General features: G+C 44.5%; 1 protein-coding gene across 1 annotated transcript in view; it reads right to left on the bottom strand.

The window, feature by feature from the left end:
- The window catches only part of FGF12 (fibroblast growth factor 12), a 221,053-nt gene extending 195,928 nt beyond the window's left edge, over nt 1-25,125 (bottom strand). The window contains exons 1-2 of the mRNA XM_048314024.1: nt 25,029-25,125; nt 24,772-24,912 (exon numbers count right to left, since the gene is read on the bottom strand). Coding sequence (XP_048169981.1) covers nt 24,772-24,784 — 13 coding nt within the window. The 5' untranslated portion in view covers nt 24,785-24,912; nt 25,029-25,125. The remainder of the gene's footprint in view (nt 1-24,771; nt 24,913-25,028) is intronic.
- Nucleotides 25,126-25,356: the final 231 nt, after the last annotated feature.

The following is a 25,356-nucleotide window of genomic DNA, read 5'->3' as shown; positions in this document are numbered from 1 at the left end:
CTGCCAGAGCCAGGAGCCACACGCCCCTGCCAGTGGCAAGCAGCCCATCAGTAGCATCTCATTCCTGGGAAAGGCACAGCTTCAGACCCAGCAGAGCTCCAAACTATAGGGGAACAGACAGCCAATAGCAAAAGCAGAGAAGCTCCTTGCCTTTTTTCTCCTCATGCATTGTACAAGCTAAACTGTCTGTCATTGGATCTTGTGGAATCAAGACTACATCACCATTTGAAAACCCAGTCCTGATTCCAGCTAAAGGTCTCCTGGTAAATCAAAGATGCTCCTTAAACATGGTGACACAGTAATTACCTGCACACATGCTCCTCTAACAGGACACACTATGACACTAGAAGCCAAGCCACAGGCACTTCTTAGTCTGAGAGTCCAAGAGAAGCTGCTGCAGTAATTGGGTTTAACCTGCACCACAAAGCATAGCACTGCATGTCTGGGTTGGACATATTGAAGCAAATCTGTGTTTTGATCTCGTTAGCCCGAGATCAGTGTTACCTTTTCCACAAGTAAATCTAACATCTGCTAAGCTCTCTGCAGTCCTCACCCTCTAATGTGGACAGCATCAAGTCTAGCTCCCTCTGCATGTGGCTCCACCTGCATGCTTGGGGCTCAGATGTGACACACCTGCTTCAGCATTGGTAACCACACCATAACTTCTTAGTGAGATTTAGGAGGCAGTACTTGACCAGTGAATCCAGGCTGGCACTGTGTAATCGTGTGCTGCAGCTCTAAAGACACTGAAGGGAGGCAGCACATCTCCAAGGAAGAGCTGAGCCACGTGCAAAGCTTTGCAAACCATTTCTGCTTAGAGCTGCTTTGAATGGGCCACAGCCACCTCTGCCTGGCCTCCAGCTACAGGGATGAAGAGGCCTGAGCTTGCAGCAGTTCTGGAAGCTAAAGGTGTCAAAGTTTTGCCCATTTTTTTCTGTGCTCCCCTACTTCATGCATTAATAAGATCAAGCCACCACCTCCAGATTTCCCTCAGCTTTAGAGAGCTTGTTATTAAACACTGCAGAAACATATAAACCATATTTGAGCTCTCTAAAGACATATTCCCTGAAGGGGGAAAAATTTCCCTAGACTGTCACACTCAGCTCCTCTATGCATCGTAACTGCTACTTGATACTTTTCAGGAGTAATGCCCTGAAGGAATGCCTGGAACCTGGACTGAAAGCACCAGTTACCAGACACAGACACCCAAAAGGGACCATGCTTCTCAAGTATTTGCAGTCTTAACAGGTAAATAAATAAAAAAAACAAACCCTGAGTGCACATCAAAAGCATGGTAAAGGGACAAAGCTCGATCAGGGTGTGGACAGGCAAGATTACCAGCACATCCTGAAATGCTTCCAGGAGCTTTTTCTCCTTCCCTGCCCAGCTGCCAACCTGCTGAACTTGATCCTTGGCTGTAACTTCTTTGTAGAACTATCTTATTGATGCAGAAATGTTAAGAGTAAGTGGAGCTGCACCACAGCTGCAGTCATCATCAGATATTCTTCTCAGCAGCCACGGGATGATTTGTCACTTCTGCATCAACATTCATTTTGGGTGCTCAGCTCCACAAACAGTCCAAACAGTAGTCATTCATTCACTATTTGATCCATAAATAGACTTGGGTTGGCAAGAAACAGGTCACCAGGAAAATGTAATTCAGCAGACAGAATCAGCAGCTATCACTACCCCCAGCAAACCAAAGTCACCCCTGGCAACTTCGAATCAATGAGTGCACAAGAATAACCAGCCCAGTTCCTGATGCCAACTTCTTCATAAATACACTTCCATTCATCTTCCATCTCTTCCCATCTCCCAACTCAAAGTCATCGTCCAGATCTCAAATACATAACAGAACAGGTCTTTTTTAGCACAACTCAGAAGGTCCAACCTTGTTTCTGCTTCCAGGTCAGGTTATTTCTCTCACTCCCACAATGTCTATGCTGCATCAACTGAATGTTGTTAGAGCTGCAGTCTCTGTTCTGAAGTGCTGATAGAGGGATTAGCTTTGAATTTACTTGTGTAACTTTAAATGCTAGAGGCGACTTAGAAAAAAGCCACAACATTTTAGCAATGTTGCTCTAAATAAGCTAATTTGCTATCAGAGTTCAGGTGCCATTTGCCATCACTACTTCCTATCAGTTGCACAGACAGTGTGATAAACAGCTGCTGTTGTAGTTAATAAGCACAGGTATTTTTTGCACTTGTGCATACACACAAACAATAATGCAGAATGTGTATGTTCTTGGTCCATAGTCACCGGCCAAATAGAGCTGCTGTTTGGTACTACCAGAGAAATCTCTGTTACAAGAGGACAAAACTTCAGACCTGGAGCAATTCAGGGTACCATCCGACAGTACTCAGTGTACTTTTGGTGCACTTCTGACATTTGACACAGACAACACCTGGAACTGCTGGCTCCCAGGAGCTCCTAGGGGAAACAAAGTGCTCCCAGCTGGCTCTTTAAGAAGTTTTTTGGTCATAAATGCATTTTAATTGAAGCTTAATTAGAAGAAGCAATCTTGATTAAATTCACTTATGGAAAAAATTTCTCAGGTCCAGGTTAGAAATAAAGACAAGTACTCTGAACAGATGGGGTTATCCAGGTATCCTGGACTATTTCACTGTGTGTAAATAAAGAGTGGGAAAGCATCTATAATACCAAGAAAAAGCTGGGGGGAAAAAAAAAAATCATTTTTAACTGCCAGTAAAATGATCTGCAGCAGTTGCTGTGTATGTGGTTGCAGAAAGGCAGGATAATTCCCAAGATCTTACTTGGATTTAGCAGACGAGAGATAAGCATTTGATTCCCTGCTCGCCAAACACTCAAGGAGGCAGAAAACTAAGAACTGTTTCTGTGAAGCATATTGTTATTGCAAGGCTGCATCTTGCACGGCCGTGCTGGCCAGAGGCCCCACTGAGAGGGTGAGTTTGGAGAACTGGCTCCTTGAGCCAGCCCAGTCTTCCAACACTGCAGCAACTGGCATGAAAACCCTCCTCCCAGGCTGCTATGGAGAAAGAAGAGATTTATGCTTGTCATGTCCACAAAGAAAGTGTGATGGCTCTGTGCTTAGATGTAGAGCATCAACCGCTATATTAAGAATATATATTAAGCTATATTAAGAAGTATGAAGAATTTCCCAAACAGCTTTTATTGGTCAGGCACTAATCTCAACCCAGAATTTTATTAGGTATTACCTGCTATTTTCTTTTTCATTCTCACAACACCTGCAGGTGATAACTGTCAGAATGATATTAAAGGTTTGGTTTAGAAGCATCTGATTTTTACTTGAGAGCAATACCAGCATCTCTTTTCTCTATTCACTAGGAAGATGCCAGTGTTTTCATGTGTCTGCTGTGTCAACAAAGACAGTTGGGGACCATTATAAATGCCCTCTACAGCAGGCACCATCCCAAAGTTCAGAACATTTCACAAACACTAACTAAGCCTTATGGCATCCACAGTGATTTATTATGACCTCCCTTTCACAGATGGACACACTGAGGTTGTGACTTGCCAGTGGACAATGCTATTTCTATTTCTGCTTCTGGCTCCAGCTTACAGAGCATCCTGGCACAGGTCCCTGCACCAAGCACCTCCCTGGTGTGGGCAGCACTTCTCCACACACTTCCAAAAGCTTGCACCAGGCCTGCTCCTCATTTAACAAAGACACAGGACTCAGCACATCAGGAAAGGATCACAGCTTTGGAAGCTCCTGCAATGACTGTTCTGAAAGGCTAGCAACCTTCAGGGCTTCTCCTGGAAGCCTGAAGTCCAGGGCTCTAACTGTCCTTCAAAGAGGAAAGTTTAAATTGCAGCCCATAGGAAAAGCATGTGTATCTATACAGAAATGCAGCAGAATGAACCCGCTTGAATTAGTTTTTAAGTTTTTTTTTTAAACACTCCTCCCCACTTTACCCCATGTTAACCAGCCCAGCAACACTGCCAGCATCAAGTTAGAGCTATGAGACACATTTATCAACAACCATTCCTCCAATAACTAAGTGAAAGGCTGTATGGAACCCTGCTGTTACCACAGAGAGGCACTTACCCCATCTCAAAGCTTATTTTATGCTCATGAGCTTATACCCAGATTTCATTCTCTGCTACAAGCAAGCTGTTTAAAGGGTTTCTAACTTAAAATGGAAAATGACTTTTTTTAAGCTTAAAAGTTGCAACAGAATGCTCCACACGCCCAGCATGCCAAGCCAACACGCACAGAGCAAGACAACCATAATGCAGCATCTTCTTAGGCAGCTTCATAATACCTTCCTGCCTCAGGAGAGCCTTCCTTCACTCCCTGTTTTCCCCTCCTGCTGGCATATTTTTGTAAGCTCCTCAAGCATTATCTCAGTATTGCTGCTTCATTCTGGTATGCCAGGGTGCTGCTGGAGGTGCTCAAGGGTTTTAGCATTACCAGAGGTGTGCACAACTAACCTGTAGCTTGCAGCCTTCCTTCTCCCAGGCAGACAGATGTTAAGTTCAGCTGAAGCTATTAGGGAAGACAAACCAGGTTTCCATGGTTATGGGAGCCTGAGCTACTCATCTCAGGGAAAAATGCAGTGCACGAACCACTGTTAGGAAGCAGCAGAAGCAAGGCCAGACTTCTGGGCAGCTCTGTAGAGCAGCTCCTTGATGTTTTACATGCGAGCACCAGCACAAAAAAATCAACCAAACAACAACTTTCTTGACTGCCTGGAGATCTTCAGGCTTAGACAGCAACAGAGTCTTATACATGTTCCACTGCACTTGAGCTGTGACAATATCTGCAGCACAGATGGGCAGGGCTGTGCTTCTGGCCCTTGCTCACCTGGGAGAGCCTTACTACCCTCTAAAGGGGGTCCATGCTGCAGAATGAGGCATTTATTTATTACCAGAGAATAAACTGTCAATAGATCTGAGCTGCTGGTCTCGCAGGCGAGATGAAGCAGGTGCAGGCTGTTCTACAGGGCACGAATAAAAAGCTTGTGCATGAAAACCCTGTGAAGACAAAATCTGCAGGTGTGAATTTGCAAATCTGTCCCATTAAATTAGAAGGTTTTGGCTCAGCGTGCTGCAAAAATACACACAGAAAGCCATAGACCTCTCCTTCTCCAGAGAAGGCATAATACACATTCCTTCATGCTGTCCCAAAAGTAAAATGGTTTACAATCAAAAGCCTGCGCTGCTTCAAACTGAAACACTGATGAGGCTGAGGATGCTGATACAATGAGGAAGTGACAACTGCAGAGCCCCAGCAAATTTCGGAGGCAGTGACTCTCCAGGGCAGGGAACATCACATTCTCAATCCCATTTACGGTGCTAGAATAGCAACACAGCTATGTTAATTCCCAGGCAAGGAAATTATTCTTTCAGAGCAGAATAAAATAGATTTCAGGGTTATTTTGGGAGTTCAGACCAGGGAATCAGTTGATCACCTTGCCCCATCCCCCCTGATATTTCTCTCTACAGCTACATGTTGACTGCCTGTCCTGACATCAGAGCAGCCCAGGCTTAGCAACACCTATGCCTGGTAATCAAACTCCACCAACACCTTGCAAACCTGTAAATCCTGTGCTGCCAAAGCAGCAGCCAGCCAAGACTGAAGCTCATGACCTCCTGCCAGGGCAGGAACCATGTGCTCCACCAGCAATGGGCACTGCCATGCACGCTCCCAGCTTGTTTCATTCCCCTAAGCCACTGCTCCATTGCATAGCACAGGGGTACCAGAGCTAATGAATGCTGGAATAGAGACACTTATCCAGTAAGGAATCGGATCAAGATAAGCCAATTACTTTTCCACAGTGTTTGACCCTGATCTACAATTAATAAATCAATGAAAATATTATTTTCCCTTCTTCTGAAGAGAAACAAGCTGTTGCCATCAATAATGATGTATCCTAGTCTCTAGGATTTTCCAGTAGAGCAAAAAAGGCTTGAAGAAAAGAAACTCAGAAGCATCCAAGAAGGAGGGCTTTTTTTTCCCTATTTCAGGGCAGATTTGGCTGGTATTGACCACTCAAGAATAACTTCACTTTCTAAAGAGTCAACTGTGGGACACTAATTTGTTCAACAAATGAGACTCTGTGGGGTGCAAAAGCACAAACACACATACGATGCCAAGGCAGTGATTAGATCCACACAAAAACTTCTCCAAAGTGCCTAGCTGGAAAATAGGCTTTCACAGATCCATATTCTGTAGGACAAACAATGATTTTGTAATTTCTTTGACCAGACCATACTGCATATTGCAGCAGACCTAAGCAATCTCCTCATAACCACACAAAAGAATTGCTGGAGCTCAGCACCTGCCCATCAGGATGTCTTAGGCAAACTGCTTGCTGAGGCAGACATTTGAGACTCTATTTAAAATATATTTGCCTTATCAAGGGTTATTCCTAAACAATTAGTGCCACTCTGCTCAAGGCTGTACATTATTCATTTAGCTCCTCTGAGGCACCCGAGAAGGATCCAAGATGTACAAGTCTTATGGGCAATTCAAATTCAGGGCAGGGATCTGATGCTGTTCTCTCCCCAGTAAAACTCTGCTGGCCAAAGGCACCCAAGAGTGGCTCGTGAGCTCCTCAAGCTGCACACATCAAATGCATGGAGGTTTTTAATTTGTCCAGTCTACCATTTACTGCAATGACTTGTGTGCCATAAAGTCTCATCCGCTTGACCTTCTCCCCCTAAATCTCTGCAATAAAAACTGCAGTAATTCGTGCTCCTTGCAACCAAACTTGATCCCTCTTCCCTGCATTCAAACCAAGTGCATTTTAACAGCACTGGGAATGCCTTGGGACACTCAGGTGCATCTGCTGTGGTTCATTTTCCTCTCTTAGGCAGAGATCAAGAAGGAAAGCCACACACACACACACAAAGCACTGCTGCTCTGCGAGGGGCTGCAGGCTCTCAACAAAAGGAAATGTCCCTTCTCCTACTGATTACAGCCCTCAACTCAGCTTGGCTTTGGTCTCTGACTTGCAGAGTCAAATATCCATCCCAAGGGCTCTGGCTAGAATTGGGAAGAAACTGTCCTGCACTGGACAGGTAAGGATACCAAATGTCTGTGTCTGCATCCCACTAGGCATCCCTGTTACTGCCTGGCAAGCAGGATGGCCTACAAATGAGTGAAGGTTTGGGTTGTCACACCTGTTTCTTGAAATGACCACACAGAGACTGAAAGGAAAGGAACTCTAGATCTATTATCAGTATAATCCTTCCATGTAATAAGCTAATAAGTATAGTTCCAAATAAATCAATAAACCCAAGTAACCAACAGAGGAAGGAATTTCTTGATGACAGAAACATCCATTAGTGTCTTGTTGGTTGAGCTTCAGAAAAGGCCTGGCAAATCTATAAATAGCTATACATAGTGTTTCCTATTCAAAAACAAGAACAAGAATGAAGTGCAAAGGCAAACTAATCTGTAAGGCTGGTGCCCAGTGACATGGAGTGCTGGCACACTTTTCTGTCATTCACACAGGGCCAGAGATTAAGTCAGTCTCTACACGGTTAAACAGCTTTCCAAAAGTAATGCTGGCACGGGGTAAGGCAGCAGTGGAAGCAGGACTCTGCTGTCCCACAGCATATATCACAGAGCTGACACTTTTGATAGCTTTTCTCTCACAGCTCTGTGCAGCAGCCAGGGTTTGTCCCACCAGGACTACAGATCTGAGAAGAGGCAAACCCTCCCAGCATGGCCCTACATGCAGCTCTCACACAGCCAAGACTGAAACAACTCCAGAACCCGGCCAGCATCCCACCCTCCACCTGCACACCCCAACCTTTGCTGTGGGTGCTCCCAGCAAGCAGTGGGGGGCTGCCTCAAGCACAATACACCTCCAGGGCAGCTCAGTACAGACCACTGTTCCATGAGACCCTGGGCTAGGAAAAGCCCAGAAAATAGGTGAGATTGCACCAGCTGTATGATTGGTTCTGTGGCAGCAGGAGCCTCCAGGAGCTCTGCACTGACTCAGGTAGCTCAGTTTGTAGCCCAGAATAAACTTGCTTTTCAGCTGTCCCCATGGAGCAGGGACCACTACCCACACTCAGACTGGAGCACAACCCTTTGGTTTTAAGTTACCATGACAAAGAAAGTAGCCAGGGTTTAAACTAATACTCCATGGTCCTGCCAACCCTACAGTCCATGCAGGAATGTACTACAGTAACATTCTCATGTCGACCCTAAGCTTCTGGTTGGTTTCTAGGTGGAATTTAACAAAACCAGGATTTTTTGGACTTACATAAGAAGCAGCCTGTCACCCAGGTAAAACCCTTGAAGATAACTAGCCAGCAGCATAGATTTACACAAATTTAAGAAATCACTTCTCATGGCATACATTGCTTTTTGAAGAAAGCCCACGCTATAAAACAGCTCTTATCTTGAGCCTTTTCCTTCAAGTTTTGAGAAGCGTCTTACTATTTGTTTGTTGCTTTTCAATACTATCTGAGCAGAGATTAGACAGCAACTGATGTTGTGAACACTGTGCATAGATCTTTGAGAAATATCCATCTTCCATACAGAGCAATCAACCATGAGACACTGAACCACTGAGACTGAATAGTTTCAATTTAGAGTAAAAGCAAAAACTAAATCTGCCCAGATATATGTTATTTTCTATATTAAGTCTAGGCTTTCCAATAAATTACACTTCATAAAAACTGGAGGACCAGGAAAGCTGTATTATCTTTTCACAAAGTGTATTCTTATGTGTCGGCTACAGAAATAAACACTATGATTTGATATCTCCTTTTCCGTAACAGGCAGCAGTATCACCTACACATAGATACTTCTGCATACTTCCATTTCTACTAATTTCTTGGGATCTAAGGTCCTACCTACTCAAAGGTACATCTTAATGAATGCATACTCACCTCTCAATCTCTGAGCAGTTCACGCCCATCTCGGGGAAAAACATACATTTAAATCTGCATTATGTAACCATTCCCCCGTACTCCCTGATTTTTCAGCAGGTAACTTGTTTTTGAAGTTGCAAATCAAAGGCTGACTTTGAAGGATGGGCTACGCCTCTAAAAGCACAGCTTCCATGCTTGCCACCCCAAGCAAAGGCATTGCTCTGTCCTCAGAGCAGCCCTCTTCTGAGTCAGTGTTACTCCTGCAGGGAGCCTAAGGCTTGGAGGCAGTCAAAACCTTTTTGCAGGTACTGAACTCTTAATTTATAAGGACCACAGTACTCCTATGGGAATGGTCAGGATGCTGGCAGGTGGAGGAAGAAAGTGAACACCCTGGAGATCTAGCTTTCTCTTAACTCCACAAAAATCTTCATTTAAGACTTAAAAACTGCATCCTTTAATCTCTATAAATACACCGAAATATTTACACATGGGTCAATAGCAGAAAACATCACATTTCCTCAAAGCCCCTAAACCTGGGAATCATACATGCTAAAAGCAAGCATAACTACTGTGCTGACTTATTGCTGCTCCATTTCTTTATGCCAAAGGGGGGCAACTGTATCCCCACTCAGAGATCATCTGCTTATGAACCAGGTCACAGATGCTTCCTCAACAAGCCCCCAGACTTTCTCTACTACCACTGTTGAGAATTGCCTTTTGGATTCCTACCCCACCCCACCAATTATGCAAGAACAACTCTGCATTTTCCAACAATGAGACAGTCATCAGGGTGACTGCAGTGAAGTATCATACAGGGCCAAATAAAAATGTTCTGCCATCTTCAACTAACCCAAAAATAGTTGAAGAATATTTTTAATAAGTTCAGCTGCCTTTCCCTACTAACACACTGCTTCAAACTTGTGGTTCACACACCCATTCTCTTATTAAGAGAAAGTCCCTGGAGAACTCCATCTTTCACACTGCAATAAGGAGTCTCCCTATCATTCATTGTAGATACGAATTTTCTGATGTTCTATCTCAGAGTATCAAGGAAAAGGTGTTTTATTCCTAATTGTGCTAGAATGAGAGTTTTCCTTGCACTTTCAAGAGTGACCTTGAGCAAGTTGCTTTACTCTGTGCCTCATTTTCCTTTCTAGCACTGATAAAGCTTCCTTTTTGTAGCACTGATACTCATGCATGCAAAGAGCTATATAACAATTTAGTGTTGTATGTCACAAAGGTTGGCATTTCACCAGGCAGACTGATTTGAGAGGAGGAAAGAATGGAGTCCAGCTGCCAGACTCAGCTCCAGAAGCCACATGGCATTAGGAAAAATATTGAAATTGATGAGAATGAAGCTTTTGGGCTCTTTTGGCAAAACATGAAATGCCACATGAACATGTGTCACCTGAACATGCTTAAGATGCTGATCTAGGTTCAAACAGACGTATCAAAACAAAGCAATTCAATATTGATGAAGTGACTTCATGTCCCACAGATTTCCCATTCTGTCTGTTTTTTTAGTCTGGATAACTGCTAGTATTGAAACATTTGAACTTTTTAGGAAATAGGTATTTCAAAAGTTATTCAAGTCTATACCAGAGCCGAAAAGCTTTACCTTTGCCAGTATTTCTGATTGGCTCCTGAGACAGTAGTTGGGTACACAAGGTGAGCTGCAGTACCACCAGAAGGAGCTGGCATTGCTTGTTCCTGACTGTTGTAAAAACAGAACAATATGGACCATTTTCAGAAAAGAATTTTAGGTTCTTTGCATTCTACCCTGTATTGTTGAAATAGCTACATTATTCAGGCAATACCAGGTGTGGAGCATTACAGCACCTCTGCTTAAGCACCAGCAGCATAAGATGCATACGAATCTGAGATGCTGACTTGAGATGTGCCAGTTCTATTGCTGGCACAGATAGGTGTGCCAGGACAGGGGAGACTGCAAAAATCAAAGGCAACATGACAAGGCAAAGACAGGAAAAGCACCCACTGATACAGGTGCTTATTGATTTGGGCCCCTCATTCCTCAACGGCAAATGTACACTTTTATGTAACTAATTAGTGGTGTGCCCTCATCAGGGTTTGGCAATATGGACTCATGGATCTCTCTGAACAGTCCCAAATACATCCATCACTCACAGAAACAGCCAACTAGTACCTGAGAGATCTCAAACATTAAAGCAGCACAACTCTCCTTCCCCTTCCCTCCCGGAAAGGCAATTATAAATAGCCACCTCCTAGAAGCACGCACATCCACACAAAGCCCTGGGTATTTACCTCCAGCAAAGAGCCATAAGATAACAATTACCCAAAGAATAACGTTCTTTCACATCATTTCTCTATGTTGCCTTTTCTATTACTGCAAATATTTGTCTTTGAAGATCATTTTCTGCATGAAAAATTAGACTTACTGTGCATAGAACCTTTACAGGTTATTAAGCCAGACCAACTACAACTATTTTAAACTTAGAATACAGTTGCTATAATAACTTTATAAAACACGTATGGATTTTAAAATTAAAGGTGATTATATACACAATTCATAACATCTTCATAGCTCTATAAAAATTCTCTGATATTTAAAAGTATTAAATGTTTTATGTAGGAGAACCCTAGCTTATCCTGAAGGATTTCAGTCCCACCAGGAAGTGCCTATCAATTGATTCTTTTTAGTAGGGAAAATATTAGCACTATCTTTTACAAAGAGGTCTAGTGTATCCTGCAAAATGGTGCAAACAAATGAACAAGCCCTCCAGTCCTGGTTGATGGAAACATTACCCATGCAGGACAAAACGTGAAGAGGGCAGTGACGCACACAGGCGTTTGATCACATGCACTCGTAACTCCATTTACCATTCAAGGGAATCTTCATCCGCCGGCCTCGCAGCAAACCAACTATAAAGCAATTATGGGATTGCAATCTTCTGCCATCCCAATGATTGCAAGACTGTACAGCAAGTATTGGAGCTGACAGCACAGGAGGAGAAAAAGATGTTATGAAATGCCAGGTGATTAGCAATTGTAACAGAAATTGGACAATTACATAGACAGCTACTTCCGTCTCTTCGTCTGTGTTTCTGTAAGGGAGCCCTTCTGTGAGAGCATAGATCAGCCTAGAGAACACAGCAAACTTACAGGAACACTTCTCAGACCTCATGTTCTCCTAATGCCCCTGCATCGCTGTCTTTACCAGGAACAAGATTAGGGCTGAGGCACAGCAGGGACATTACCACCCATATAGGACCCACATCAAGTGACTGCCTAAACATACAGGCCTGACAACAGCTACAAAAAAACCCCACAGAATACAAGATGTTACCATGGTGATCACCTGGAAAGAAAAGAAAGCAGAACTGAGGTTTCCTTGTGTCCTTGTCTATCCTGCCAAACAGGTCAGATGCACTTTCCTCCTTCTACAATCTTCAACCACCATTTAGGCTGCTGCAGCACTAATGCAATGCCTCCAGGCCCAACACTATGACCTTACCCACTGTTACTAAACACTGCTGCTCTGTTTGTTGCTAAAGTGGTGAAAAAATATTAGGAGTCATCATCCAAAAAATAACTAGTAAACTTCAACTTTGCTAATCATGATGGCAGCTAGCATGGGATGCATCTCTCCGGTTTAAACTCATCTGAGATGTTTCAGAGAACAGTTGTGAGCTATGAACTTCAGAGAAAGGTACAGAGGGAAGCTAACATCACGCCACTAGGCTGGGGGTGAACTTGTGCTTTAGTAGTATAATGGCTCAAAACCTTTTGGATTAGCAGGAGAAAACAAAACATCACTGCCTTGGTTTCAGAGCTGCATTACCCACTAACCTTCATTCCACTGAGCAGCACAAAAGATTTAAAAGCAATCTCAACACCTGAACATTCAGAGGTAGAATTTAACCCAGGAGTCCTGCTGCTCTGAACTGTCCTCTTCCTCATCACCAACAAGATGAATTTTCCAAAGTTCCCTAGCCAACAACACAACATCAACAGCTGGATCCAACCACTCCCAAATTGTAAATGCTACCCAGGCAAGGTCTCAGATCAGCACTGATCTGACACTAAAGCCACACTGGGTTCCTAATACTACTCCTACACAAGGTAATGAAGACCTCAACCCCAGAGCACACATGAACACATACTGTCCAGACAGCCTCCCACTTATGTCCAGGGCCAAAGTCACACAGTCCCCATGCACAGTAACTCCACTAACCAGAGGGCTCTGTAGCCACTTTTTCTTGATAGAGTACAGACAATAAGGGGGTAAAACCCCGGTGATTTACAAGCTGGTGTATTGAACTTGGCACAGCTGTGTGAAACTCTGGCTCTCCATCCCCACACTTTTTTGCCAGCATGGGTTGAGCTGAGAGCCAAGGGGTTTCTTTTCCAGAGGAGCAGGAGCTGATTTATTGCCTCATGTAGCTGTAATTAGCCCCTCCAGGAACAGAAATGACAGTCCAATATGTCTTTCAGCAAAAAAGAAGGATCCAATATCAGGCCCATCCAGGTTTGTCTTATATCAAGGAAGTTCACTGAGTTCACTGCCCATGCTGCGATATTTCTGGATTGCTCCATCATTATCTAGGGTCATAATTAGGGACAAGCTGATTGTATTTTCCCCTCAAGGAGGTACATGAGCTTTTCAATTTGTTACACTCAGGGCATTCAGCAGTCATTGGCTGATAGCCACCTTGGTCACTATTTCTGGGACCATGCACCACCACTATAAATACATGGAGTTCATAGCCATCAGTGCCAGCTGGGGCTATTGTGGGACATGAGGTGAAAGCCACATAATTCATAAACCAAGACAGCACAATGTGATTTGAATGGTGCTTTTTTGGTAAAACTACAAGATAATCTATCTAGATGAGATCACGTCTTTATGGAACTAAACAGTTTCACATGGCCTTGCATGTCACTTGAGCCAATAATCACTGGCAGAGAAGGGGCAGAACACTTGCAGGTGGTATCTTCTGCACAGAAATATGTGATATAGCCAATTGTAACACCTGCTATTTAGTCATCAGTTCTGTTGAACTTTCCTGGGAAATCCTAGGGAGAAAGTAAGTTTTAAAGTTTGCAATAACTCATTACTGTTTGTTAACAGTATCAGTAACATAACAGTAATTAATAATTTTTTCCCCTAAGGAAGTAATTTCAAAATGACTTCAAACTAACACATTATTTAGAACTGAAATACAGTATTTTTGAAGAGAAGAATACACAGGCTTTCCTGACAATGTGTCTCTCCTTTCTGGCAAGCAGCACTGTGTCTCTTTTACAAAGGAAGTTAAAATGGAAACCTGGAAACAACCATTTTCCTCATCAACTTAAGCTCCAAACTTCAACAGATAGAAGATGTATAAGGTTGATTAGGGAAATAGTATAGGAGATAAAAACAGTGATAAAGCTTTATGGTCCATATGTACCTCCACCTGGAAAGGCCTTAAAAAAGCATCCCGTGAAATCCACAGTCCCACAGAAATCTGTAAGAGTTGGCTATTGTGATACCTCCTTACAAAAACAGCACACAGTAAAACTGTTTAGCTTGCAAACATGAGCTTTTACTCTCAGTTGCACTGTTTATACTACCACAGGTGTTGACAAACTCTTGTGAATCCAAGGCAAGAGCCATCAGAAAGTGCAGTGTCCAGGAAGCCCTTGACTGGCCTGGATGGTGAGGAAAATACTGGGTCCAATCCAGTTCAGCACAGAAATTTCATAAAATTGGATTTTCCGCAAAATAGATCTGATTTTCAGGCACCTCCATTGCAAACAGGAGGGAGAAGAGGTAGATGCTTAACTTCAGTGCTCCTGACAGACAACAGCCCAGAGTGTCCTGCCTTAAGCTTTGCTAGAACACCAACTCCTCCTAAGGCTGCTGTCCCACACACTAAGGAGAGGGACTGTCCACAGGCAGGGAAATCGCCGAAGACAAAGTCCTCACACATGTGAGGAGGGAGGATGGAGAGCCAAGCACCAAGCACTCCTGCTGAGTACCATGGGCAGGCTCCAAGCCAAAGCCCAACTCACAGAACTGATGTACAGGTAACTGAGGAGGGACTGAAGTGGGAGATACCCACCTACGTGGTCCTGATTTTCTCCAAGCCAATTGCCCACCACAGCTACTTTCTAGATCAGCTGGAGCTGCAGTCAGGACATGCTCTGTTTGGTTTGGATTACCAAATCACCATGCAGCTTCTGGGTAACAAAGCTGACTTCAGGAACACAAGAGCAGCAAGGCAGCTGTGCAGCAGCCTTACCTTTGAGGTTACTGAGTATAAACTCATGCTCCACATGAGCATAAATGCATTTTCAGTGATGGTGATGCCAGCTTTAACAGTGCTGAGATTGAGACTGTTCTGGATTCACTGTTCCCACGAACCTTTAAATAAAAAAGGAACTTCCTTTGTTTTCATGTATACAGCCATATATCTACAACGGGCCATCCATCCAAAAATTCCCACTGTTTGGCTGACTTGCACAGCACAGAGCACTGCTTACACTAGAAGATCCCCCTGCATGCAAAGCTCAGCATCAGCCTCAATGCCCTGTTCTCAATTTCACAGACAGCAGAGCATGAGGCTAAATTCTGCACTTGGATCTGCTGTCATCAACCTTAGCATGGTGCCACAGAAAGGACAATTTAACCAAAACCAGTATTTTCTTACTATAAATAATTAAAATTTTAAACACACTCTGTTCTTTGTCTCTGTATACTGCCCACGGCTGTATGCTTTAGTATGTCAGGCTTGTCCTCACTAGTTCTGGGAACCTTCTAATCAAAGGGGGTGGGAAATTCATCCTTAGTGCCTTTACTTTTCCTTTTTTAAAGAAGCAAACAAAAAACCCCACAAAGTCTTGCTGTTCCTGGATGTTAATATTTTTTGAGAGGGGAATGCACTAAAAGCACCATTTAGGTCTGAGAGCCCAGAATGAATGTTACTGAGAGATGAATCATGCAAATAAAACTGACAGGTAAATCTAGATATCTGGCACTATGTTTAGTAGCAATGGCAGAGACATGTCTCAGCACAGAGCAACTTGTTGTAATTCATAGTCAGTTTTAAGATGGGGTGGATATTCTGACTTTTGAAGATACCATATAGTAATTTTAATAGCAGTTGCTAACACAAGTGCCTCAAGGCTATATAACTTGTAAAGTAAATCACCTTCAAAGTGGTAGGAAGAAAGTAAAAGTTAAATAAGACACAAATGTTTGGGTTTTTAGCATCACCTTGAAACAATATAAAATTACTTCTTTAAACCTTTACTACTTCTTCAATAGTTAACAATTGAGATCTAAAGGCATTTAATTAGGTCTTAAACCATATAATCAGTATTATTTCCTCTGTTTTCAGTTCAGTAAGACATTAGAGACCTGAACTTTGCCTACTGCCCAAATGAGGCATTTACCTACACCAGTTCAAATTGAGAACAGCTCCATGTACTTCATTTAAAATCTTGACTGGAAGAGGAGACTCAGGACAGTAATTTTTAAACTTCTCTGCTGATTCCCCCATCACTTCTCATATTGCAACAAAATGGTTATAATTTGCAGTATGATATTTCTCCACTGGGGCACACTAATAGGAATGAAAAGTTTAAAAATTAACAGATGACTTTGTCAATACAATTATTTGATAATGTATGGCACCGGTTAACGGGCAGTCTCAGAATACCAGGAGCACTGGTCAATACTAAAAGGGAATATGAATTCAAAGCCAGAAAATATCTCAAAAGCTCAGATTCAGCCTTCAAAAGATCAAATAAGCTGGAAATACTATAAAAAGCAGGTCTTGCTGAGGAAGCCTATTCTACTGTCAACCCAGTTATGCTGCAATGGCTTGTTAGTATCAAATTAGAAAATCCAAGTCTCCCTTCATGTATAATTAACTTTTTTTCCCCCTCCATTTACTAGAAGGTGCTGGATTCTACATTTTTTTTCATTTTGTTGGCATTACTGCTGTTCCCCTGTCACTTACAGTGTGGTAGAGCCACTAGTATGTATAAGACTGAATTCAGGGCTATTCTAAAGGGGCATAGAAATGGACATTTCTGCATCACAGCAAGCACAGTGTGTGCAAGGATTCTCAAGCAGAGAATTAATTCATACTGTATGTCTTCTTGAAAAATTTCAGAAAACTAAGCTGACTCTCAATATCATCTATGATGAAATAATAATTCTGGATATGCGGAATATTTTGGTATTTGTTTATTATCTTTCTAAGGCCACTGCTGCAAAATATTCTTAACAAGTTTTATACTCACTGAAGTGCTCCCCCAAAATATATATTCAGGACTACACATCAATTAAGGATGAAGCGCTGAAGGTTGTCCTTCAAAGCAGAACTTTATTCCACTCTGCTCAATTTCATACAGGTTTGATCTTTCAAACTGCACAGACACCTGTAATTCCACTCCACCTCAAACAAATCACAGTCAAACAAGCACCACAACATCTGGATCCTGCTCTTCAATGCCCCAAGTAAGGATAAACACTCAGAAATGAGAAGGGTGTAGAGACCAGTGTGCAAATGAGAGGGGGAAGTGGCGAGGTCCAGAATCCAGAACCAGAGAGTTCAAGCTCCTCAGTAGGGTCATGTCAGAGACCAACATCAACCGAAGATCCCTTCAGGTCTCTAGTCATACATTTGCTTGCACAGTGACTATCACAACACTTAAGCACACCCATTCTACCAATAACCTTGTCTGCCTGGACTTGGAGAGAAAAATAAACAATGATAGCACTTTGTATTGGAGTAAGCATGGCATACAACTCCCAGCGACCAGATGGGCCTCAGTCTTCCTGAGGAGGCCTTCCTGCTTGTCAGCCTCTTTTGGAAATAGCATTATATGCCAGGAAAGTGTTTTTGCATTAATAATACATTCTCAGTGACTGAGAAGGAAGGCAACTTTCCCTCATTACGCCAATAAGACATTCAGCACTTCTGGAGGATTTGTGAAGAAAATCCAAGTAGCTACATTCAGCAAATTAACCTTACCTATTGAAGGCTGATGGCAGATAAAGCCAGCCTTAAGCCAGCCTCCAGTGGCAGGATGAAACATAGGAGGAAGAAGCACAGCTCAAGAAAAAACCAGTTTTCCAAATTAGAAATGCTGTTCCATGCTTCCCTGATTTCTTGCTTTGCACATGCTATTAAAAATAGCAAGCAGAAACGCCTTACTTCTCCAAGTGCACATCCTGATGCACACACAGCCTCCCTCGGCCACGCGGCACGCCGCAGGATTGCTCCGGCGCTCTACGGAGCGGCCATCATCGCCAGCCACAAGATCTCTACTGAAACATGACGACACCATAAATGGTTTAATTCAATCTGAGGAAAAAAGCCGTAGCTTTCAAGGTGCATCCCGCATAAGTATCAAATCATAAGGTTCATCCAAACCTGAGACCTGGGAGAAGAAACTCAATGAATTAGCCCGATGATTTGTAGTCTTATTGACTATAAAGAACACTCTGAAAAAACAGGGATATAGGAGATAGCAAACATCCTTGTATCACTGACAGGAAAATAGCCAACTTTTTCTTCAATCATTTTAAGCATAACAGCATTATTAAAGTCTTTATACTTGGAGTGAAAGCATTAATTACTACACCCATCAGGAATATTTTTCATTGTCAAATTGCCTTTTACCATGCTAATAAACACCAAGATTTGCATGTAAAAATTAATAACATTACCTCATTTATAGGTCAAAACACACTGACTAAAATAGTTTCTGCAATTCTCCCTAAATAACTAGCTCTTGCATATCACGTTTTATGGCACATTAGAAATGAGTGCAATTCAGACAAGATTTGAATAGCTGAGTAGATAGAGAGGGAAAGATAAGAGCAGAGAAGAAAAATCTTGTGGTAAGCTAAGCCTTAAAAAAAAAGCTTAAAAAAATTATTTTTTTTTTTTTAAATTTCTGGACCCCAAGTGACCTAGGGATGAAACAGCTGTATGCAGGTCATTACTCAAAGTATCCACAGATTATGCCTCCAGCCACTCTATGTATAAATGGTATGTCAGAACAACTGAATGCATTTTAAAAAAAAAAAAAAAAATCACTTTCAATTACTCTCGCATTTCATTCAGTCTAAATGCAACATCCACAGTTCCCATGTAACTTGTGGAAATGGGTTGAAGGATTTGGGTATTTTCATAAGAGCCAGATGACAAAGTCCTGCACCAATTTTTACGAGATTTAAGACTATTATGAGGGTCCTCTTCCCCCTTTGTTCAGTAACATGGCGGGTTTGTTGGTATGGAGGACTACGAGCACAGCCATTTACTTTTCCCCCCTCATTACCCACTTGAGCACATTCGAGGCCTGTTAGAGCACAGATACTTCCTGGGGTACCGTATCTACTTCCCTCTGCATGAGATAGGCTTGGGTCACCCTTCTCATTCAGAAGTTGAGGATGCCCACCCACAGTATTTCAGCAGCTACCAAACGATGGCTAATAAAGGTATTAGACTGCTACCTGCTCTTCTAGGTGGCAGCAAATAGCCAAGGTTGGCTCATTTTGCAAGTACCACACAGCAACCCAAGCTCTTATCCTCTTTAAGCCCTCCCAGGACAGTCATATTTGTGTTGAGTTTAATGTGATTTCTAAAGCAAGAGGAACAGACATTTCTCTCCCTTTCTGAAATGCGTTCAAAAAAAGCAAGAATGCTGAGTGCTAACTTAGTGCCTGACATTCCCCTCCTCTTTCAGTGGAGACTGAGTCTGAAGAACAGCACCAAAGTAATCTCTCACAGCACCCAACTCCAGCCTCAGGGATAAGGTGTTAAGGTCAGGCAATCAGTGTTCCCCCACTATAGCAAAAGCTGGTACCTACACTGAAATGCACAGCCTGGGGCATGGGGGAGATAGCAAAAAAAAAAGATCAGGCCACTTACTTACCTCCCCAAACACACTTCCCTGTGTCAAACTTCAAGCAGCCAGTTTGAGAACTGCAGATCTCAGTAAGTAACACGCCCTGCATCTCACACAGCACATCACTGTGAAAGGCTGAGAACAGGGAACTGCCTCCTCTATGGAAAATGCTCTGCCCAAAGAAGCCTCTGACCACCTTGACAGAGATGCAAGTATTCCCCAAAGAAAGAAAACAGTTTTGTAACAAAAGTAACTGTGCCACTATTTTGATTGTGTTACAAACAAGCACGTAAGATGGCTTGTGTGACCCAGCCTTTCCCAAAGCAATCTGCACTACTCCAGCACATGTGTGTGACAGTATGTGCTGCAGACTCACCTCTAACAAACACAGGATGTGTCAGGAAGAGATATCATGGGTAAAGGTTGACGTGAGCATTTCTAACAGCTTCAGGACATGAACTATGTCTTGGATCTTTAAGATCTCTCCTTTGATTGTTGAAGAAAGCCACAAAGGTGGGAACAGTGCACAGCAACCGCTAGAACTGCATGTTCTCACTTGCCACCCTCTCTCACCTTGTCCACAAAGTCTGTCTTCAATCCTAACATCCACCAGCTCTTGTTGGGTTTTGATCACAAGTTCTTCAAGGTGAAGATTCTGTCCTTTACAGGCATAGCATGCAGGCAGCTGCACAGAGGAAGCTGGCCCACAATGCTGGGGCTGGCCAAGGAGGCTTCAGAGCACTTCTGGTGGGACAAGATGGATTAAAACACACTGTCCATGCCCATATCCACAAGACAGCACAATGCAAAGAGCTCAGACCTGTTTGCCAGTCCCAGGAAGGGGAACTCTGTGCCCTAAGTAAATGGGATCTTACTGTTTAAGGCCTCCCACTTAAAGGTTTGAACATCCCATGCGTACGAACAGCAACATTGTGGCTTTTCTACAAAGCAAGAATCCTGCTCCCAGCATTGTGACTGGGAAGAGAACATGACTCAGGTAGCACTACTGTGGCAGCATCTGCTTAGGACAGTCACACTGCAGAGATGTCCTCTGCAGACATCTTCTCAAAGCCCTTCTGCTTTGGGACCCTGAGCAGAAGAGAGCTGTAAGGCCAGGTTCCCTGGCTTCTCCCACACAGCCTTCTGAACACAAGGATAAGGGTCCTGTGGGACCCACTGCATGGAGAATATCTCTCCAACAGTGCAGGACCATGGCTCAAGGGACTGACAAGAGCATCTCCACATCTCAGCTAACATGGTTTAGCTTTGCTGTCCCCATAGACCAGCTAACAAGAACAAGTCCTGCTGTATTTCCTAGCTAACAGCATGCATCCTATGCTGAAAGCAGCCTGCCCTGCACCCAGGCAATCAAGCTGCCCCAGAGCCACCAGGGCCTAGCACTGACATCCACGGACAGCAGAGAGTACCAAAAACTGGCTGGGCCCCTGAAGAAGGTTCAGGCAGGCAGCCTGCCCCTGCCCCCCCCCCCCCCATACAACACTGACACATCAAGACCCCAATCCCCACATCAGGCAAGATAAAAGTAGTAATCTGTGTTTTCTGGCAGTAAGGGAAAAAGGGATTTCTGTGTTCTCAGGAGTACAGAAAAGGATACAGCACCTTCAGAGGAAGGGAGTCCTCCCTGCAGCAAGGCTAGCCTGCAGTCCCTCTCTACTCCATCCAGAAGCCCAGGGATCCATTCCACACTGTGCGGCTTGACTCTTGTTCGGCCGATTCCTTTTCCAGCCTCTGAGTCTGAACATCACTGCATGACGTTTCTTCCTCTGCTAAGCATCTTTCTAACTGTGACTGAAGAAGCTGGCAAATGACCAAGTATTCTTTAACCTCCACATTAACTATTGTTAGCTTTGGCAAAGTCCAGCTCCTGGGATGCCTGGTGTGGTATCGCTTACTGCTGCAGCCTACAGGAACTGCTGTAGTGGCGAGATTCAGAGAAGAGGGATCAGGTAGCAGATGCAAAACAGAGCTCTCACCCACAGTGCCCTCCATCCCCCCATTGCCTAATGAGCTTTGGGAACAGCCACAACTTTTAAGCTCCTTACTTCTGCAAAAGCTTTGGAGACAGTGAATGTGAAGAACAGAGTAAGTCAGAGAAGCTGTAAGTTAGATGAGGCCAAATGCTACTTTTAGATCACCAAGATGTGTTGGTAACACTGCAGCTCCATAGTGTTATTTATCTTTTAGGCATCATGAAGAGATAGAGATGTTTGGCTCTAGCCAGCTTTGTCTGCTGGAAGGCTCCACCACCTCCTCAATCCTCACCAGACCCTTCCTGGCTTGTAATTTTACTGCAAAAGTCCTAACAGTAAAGTCCTTAGTCCCACATCCCACTGCACAAAAACTAGGATATGTCCTTCTCCCCTCATTCTCATGAATAAGTCCAACCAGTGAAATCAGTTATGGCTGCTCTGAGCAGTGCCAGAGATGGTTCTTTAGCCCATTTTTACGGCAGACTGCAGGCTTTGCAAAGCATCAGCTCCAGCCATATTCAGACAACCAAGTTCTACTGATGGCAAATCGCATGCAGAAATGTCCACAGCAGTCATCAGGGATAGCTGAATTCAGGGACCAGACGGCAGGTTTTCTTAAACAGACTTCATGTTGCTTAATATAGCACACACTCTTCCCCAGTATCTGCACAACACTGAGTTGGAGATGTTCTGAGATTTGCACTGAGGAAGACTGGAGGGGTGGGAGAAAGGCTGCAGGAGGAAGCATTTAAAAAGCAAGAGATGACTTCGGAGAAACATCGTCTTCAAGCAGCAATCTCCTAACAGAGGACTAGCAATGCAGAGGCCTGGTTAGTAATGAAAACAAAATGTAAACCAGTGCCTAGTAAGGCAATGCAGTTGCAAGTCCATCTAGGATTAGTGTCAAAAGCTGAGGATGTGAAGAGTTTAGTCTGGCTCATCCTTTCCATGGGGGGAGATGTCCTGCATTGTACCTCTCTATACACCTACACAAAACTGCTCCATGAGACCCGTGCACCACAGGCCTTCTCATGCTGCTCCAACGCCATTCAAGTTACAAAAATTACTTCAGTGCCAACACAACTGGATCCCTGCCGTGAGAAGACTTCCTTTGCCTTCTCGTTTCTTCACTGAGATGCCAAAGTTCCTTGTGTATTTCCTTTAACATCATCCTTGCTTTGGACCTGTCCCATTTTGGTGCCTTGATTTCTGCTGGTTTTGCTCTTGACAGCCCTTCTTTTTACATAGATAGGGGAAACCCGGAAGAGTATTTGTTCCCTACCTCTACCCCACGAAGGAAAATCTCTAGTAACAGCAAACTGCTCAGAATATTTTGCACAAAAACAAGTAGTGACTCTTGGGCTTGCCTATCCCTTCCACCAAAGCCAAGCACCTGGAAACACGGACTGCTGTGGAGCCCATCTTGCAATTAATAAACACCAGTACCAGCAGCCCCAAAATCTGCCTTATCAGACGCTCCCTGCCGATTCAGGCAGCGACTGCACCATAATAGTTGCTGTTTGCACAGGATAGGAGCTGGGTGACCCTCCTTCTGGAGGTGCTTTTGCCACCAGCTACCTGGACCCTTGCTGTTTTATTGCAGATGTTTCCTTCCTGCTCCCTGCACAACTCCTCCAGCTACACAAGCACCACCTAAAGTTCCACTGAGAGCCTTTTGCCTGCTCGTGTAGTGCATGACAAGGCATGCAGTGTGTTATACTAAAGTCACAGTCCATTTGTTTCGCATCAAGACAAGTACCGACAAGACATTCAAAAGGCAAAGATGGCCCATCTCAGGTTAACTGTGAAAACAGCATGGATAGTAAAAATAAATTATCTTTAAGGCTAACATAACTGCTGTGAGCTTTTTAATTTAAGTAAAGTCTTTGCAGATACGCTTTCTTAGGAGGTACTTACCTGTCCCCAAGCCCTGGTAGTTCTATCGATCACTGCCCACAAGAAACTGTACTTTATAGGACATACTGCCTCCTTATGATTGAAATAGCTTCCTTCCTTAATCAGCATATAATCAGATATTCCCACACAGGAGAACTATAGCCCTGATTGACAAGATAGTTATAAAAATAAACCTGAGGTTTAAATATAGCTTGCTCATCTCCCTGGAAGGTATGTAGTATTGTGTTATACAAGTCTACCGTAATTTTCCTTGAATTAATATAGTCCATATTGTCCCACTGCCTTGATCACTATCAATTAAACTGCTCCCAGATTTGTGTTATACAGGAGAGCTGGCAGCTACGTTGGGTGGGAATGGCAACTCGCCTTTCCTCCGCATGGACTGACTTACCATCAGTATTTCATTGGCAATTAACACGTACAGGTTTTGAGTTCACGTACCAGTTGAATGTGTGATTTCCAACGAAACTGTAGAGGTGGATAGGTAAATAAGTGTGCAGGACCGCACAGCTACATATGGAAACAAAATGCATATGCTCAACCTGAAGAGATATATGTGGATGAGATATCTCTGTATGCAAACACACAAACTAGCCAGGCAAGATTTAATTATCTCCTCTTTCTAGGGTGGACAGCTCAATAGCACAATACTCATTGCATTTCTCCCAATCTATCAGGATATTCTGATGTATTAAATATGCAATGTAACGAGGGCAGAGCTCTATAGCTCTGATCTCGTTTCAGAAAAAAAGAAAAATTAGATTTTTTTTTTTTTTTAACCCATTCTAATCGTAAAATGCTTCTCATCTGTTAAAAACCTCCCCATTGCTGACTGGCTAAAAAAACATGGGACAGACCTCATATTTATTATGCAAATCCTCAGCATTAAGAAAACAAATCACCAACTAACATCTGTCTCGCCCTAAAGGAAAATAAATTAAAAAATCAGCCACCCTTCCCCTCACTCCCTACGCAGCGGGCCGAGCACCCCGCGGGATCGGCAGGGACGCGCCTCCCGCCCGCTCCCCGCCGGTGCTGCAATGTCCCCAGCACAGCGGCAGCCTCAGCCGCCCGGCCCCGCACCAGCCCGGCCACTGCGGTCCTTTCGCCGCCGCCCCCCCGCGCCCGACCCACCTTTCCCTTCCATCGCGGAGCCTTGCGAGCGCCGGCAAGTTGCGGGAAGACGCGCACACTCCTCAGCCGAGAGCCCGGCGGGTAGAGCCGGCCGCCGCTGCCTCGCTCCGCGGTAGGGACGGCGCTGTCACAGCCCCGGAGCTGCAAGCAAGCAAGCGGCGGGGGGGGGACGGCGTGAGCCGCCGGGCCCCCCGCAGCCCCCGCGGCGCAGGGAGCAGCGCGGAGCGGGGCGCGGCCGCGGGGGAAGCGCGCGTTACCTGGGCGCCGGCGGGAGCTGTCCCTGGCCGAGCGGTGCTGCGGGGGCGAGTGGCTCCGCGGCCCGCCGCGCTGCCTGGCACCGCCCGCATGCGCGCCCCGCCCGCGCCCCGCCCCCGCGCCCGCACCGCGGCACCGCCGGGCCCGGCTGCGGGATCCGCGCCGCGCAGCGAGCGCGGCACCCGGCGAGCGGCGGCGGCTCCGGCCGCGCCGCCCCGTCCCGCGCCCCGGCGGGCGGCAGCGCTCGGGTGCACGGCGCGGGCACGGGGGCCGGACAGCGCCGGCGGGAGCCCCCCGCCCCGGGCCGGGACCCCGCAGCCGTGCGCCACA

Source organism: Corvus hawaiiensis, chromosome 10 (genome assembly GCF_020740725.1).
Source record: "Corvus hawaiiensis isolate bCorHaw1 chromosome 10, bCorHaw1.pri.cur, whole genome shotgun sequence".
In the NCBI taxonomy this organism is placed as follows: Eukaryota; Metazoa; Chordata; class Aves; order Passeriformes; family Corvidae; genus Corvus; species Corvus hawaiiensis.
Note: the sequence above shows the minus strand (reverse complement) of the source record. Positions and strands in the feature narration are given on the sequence as shown.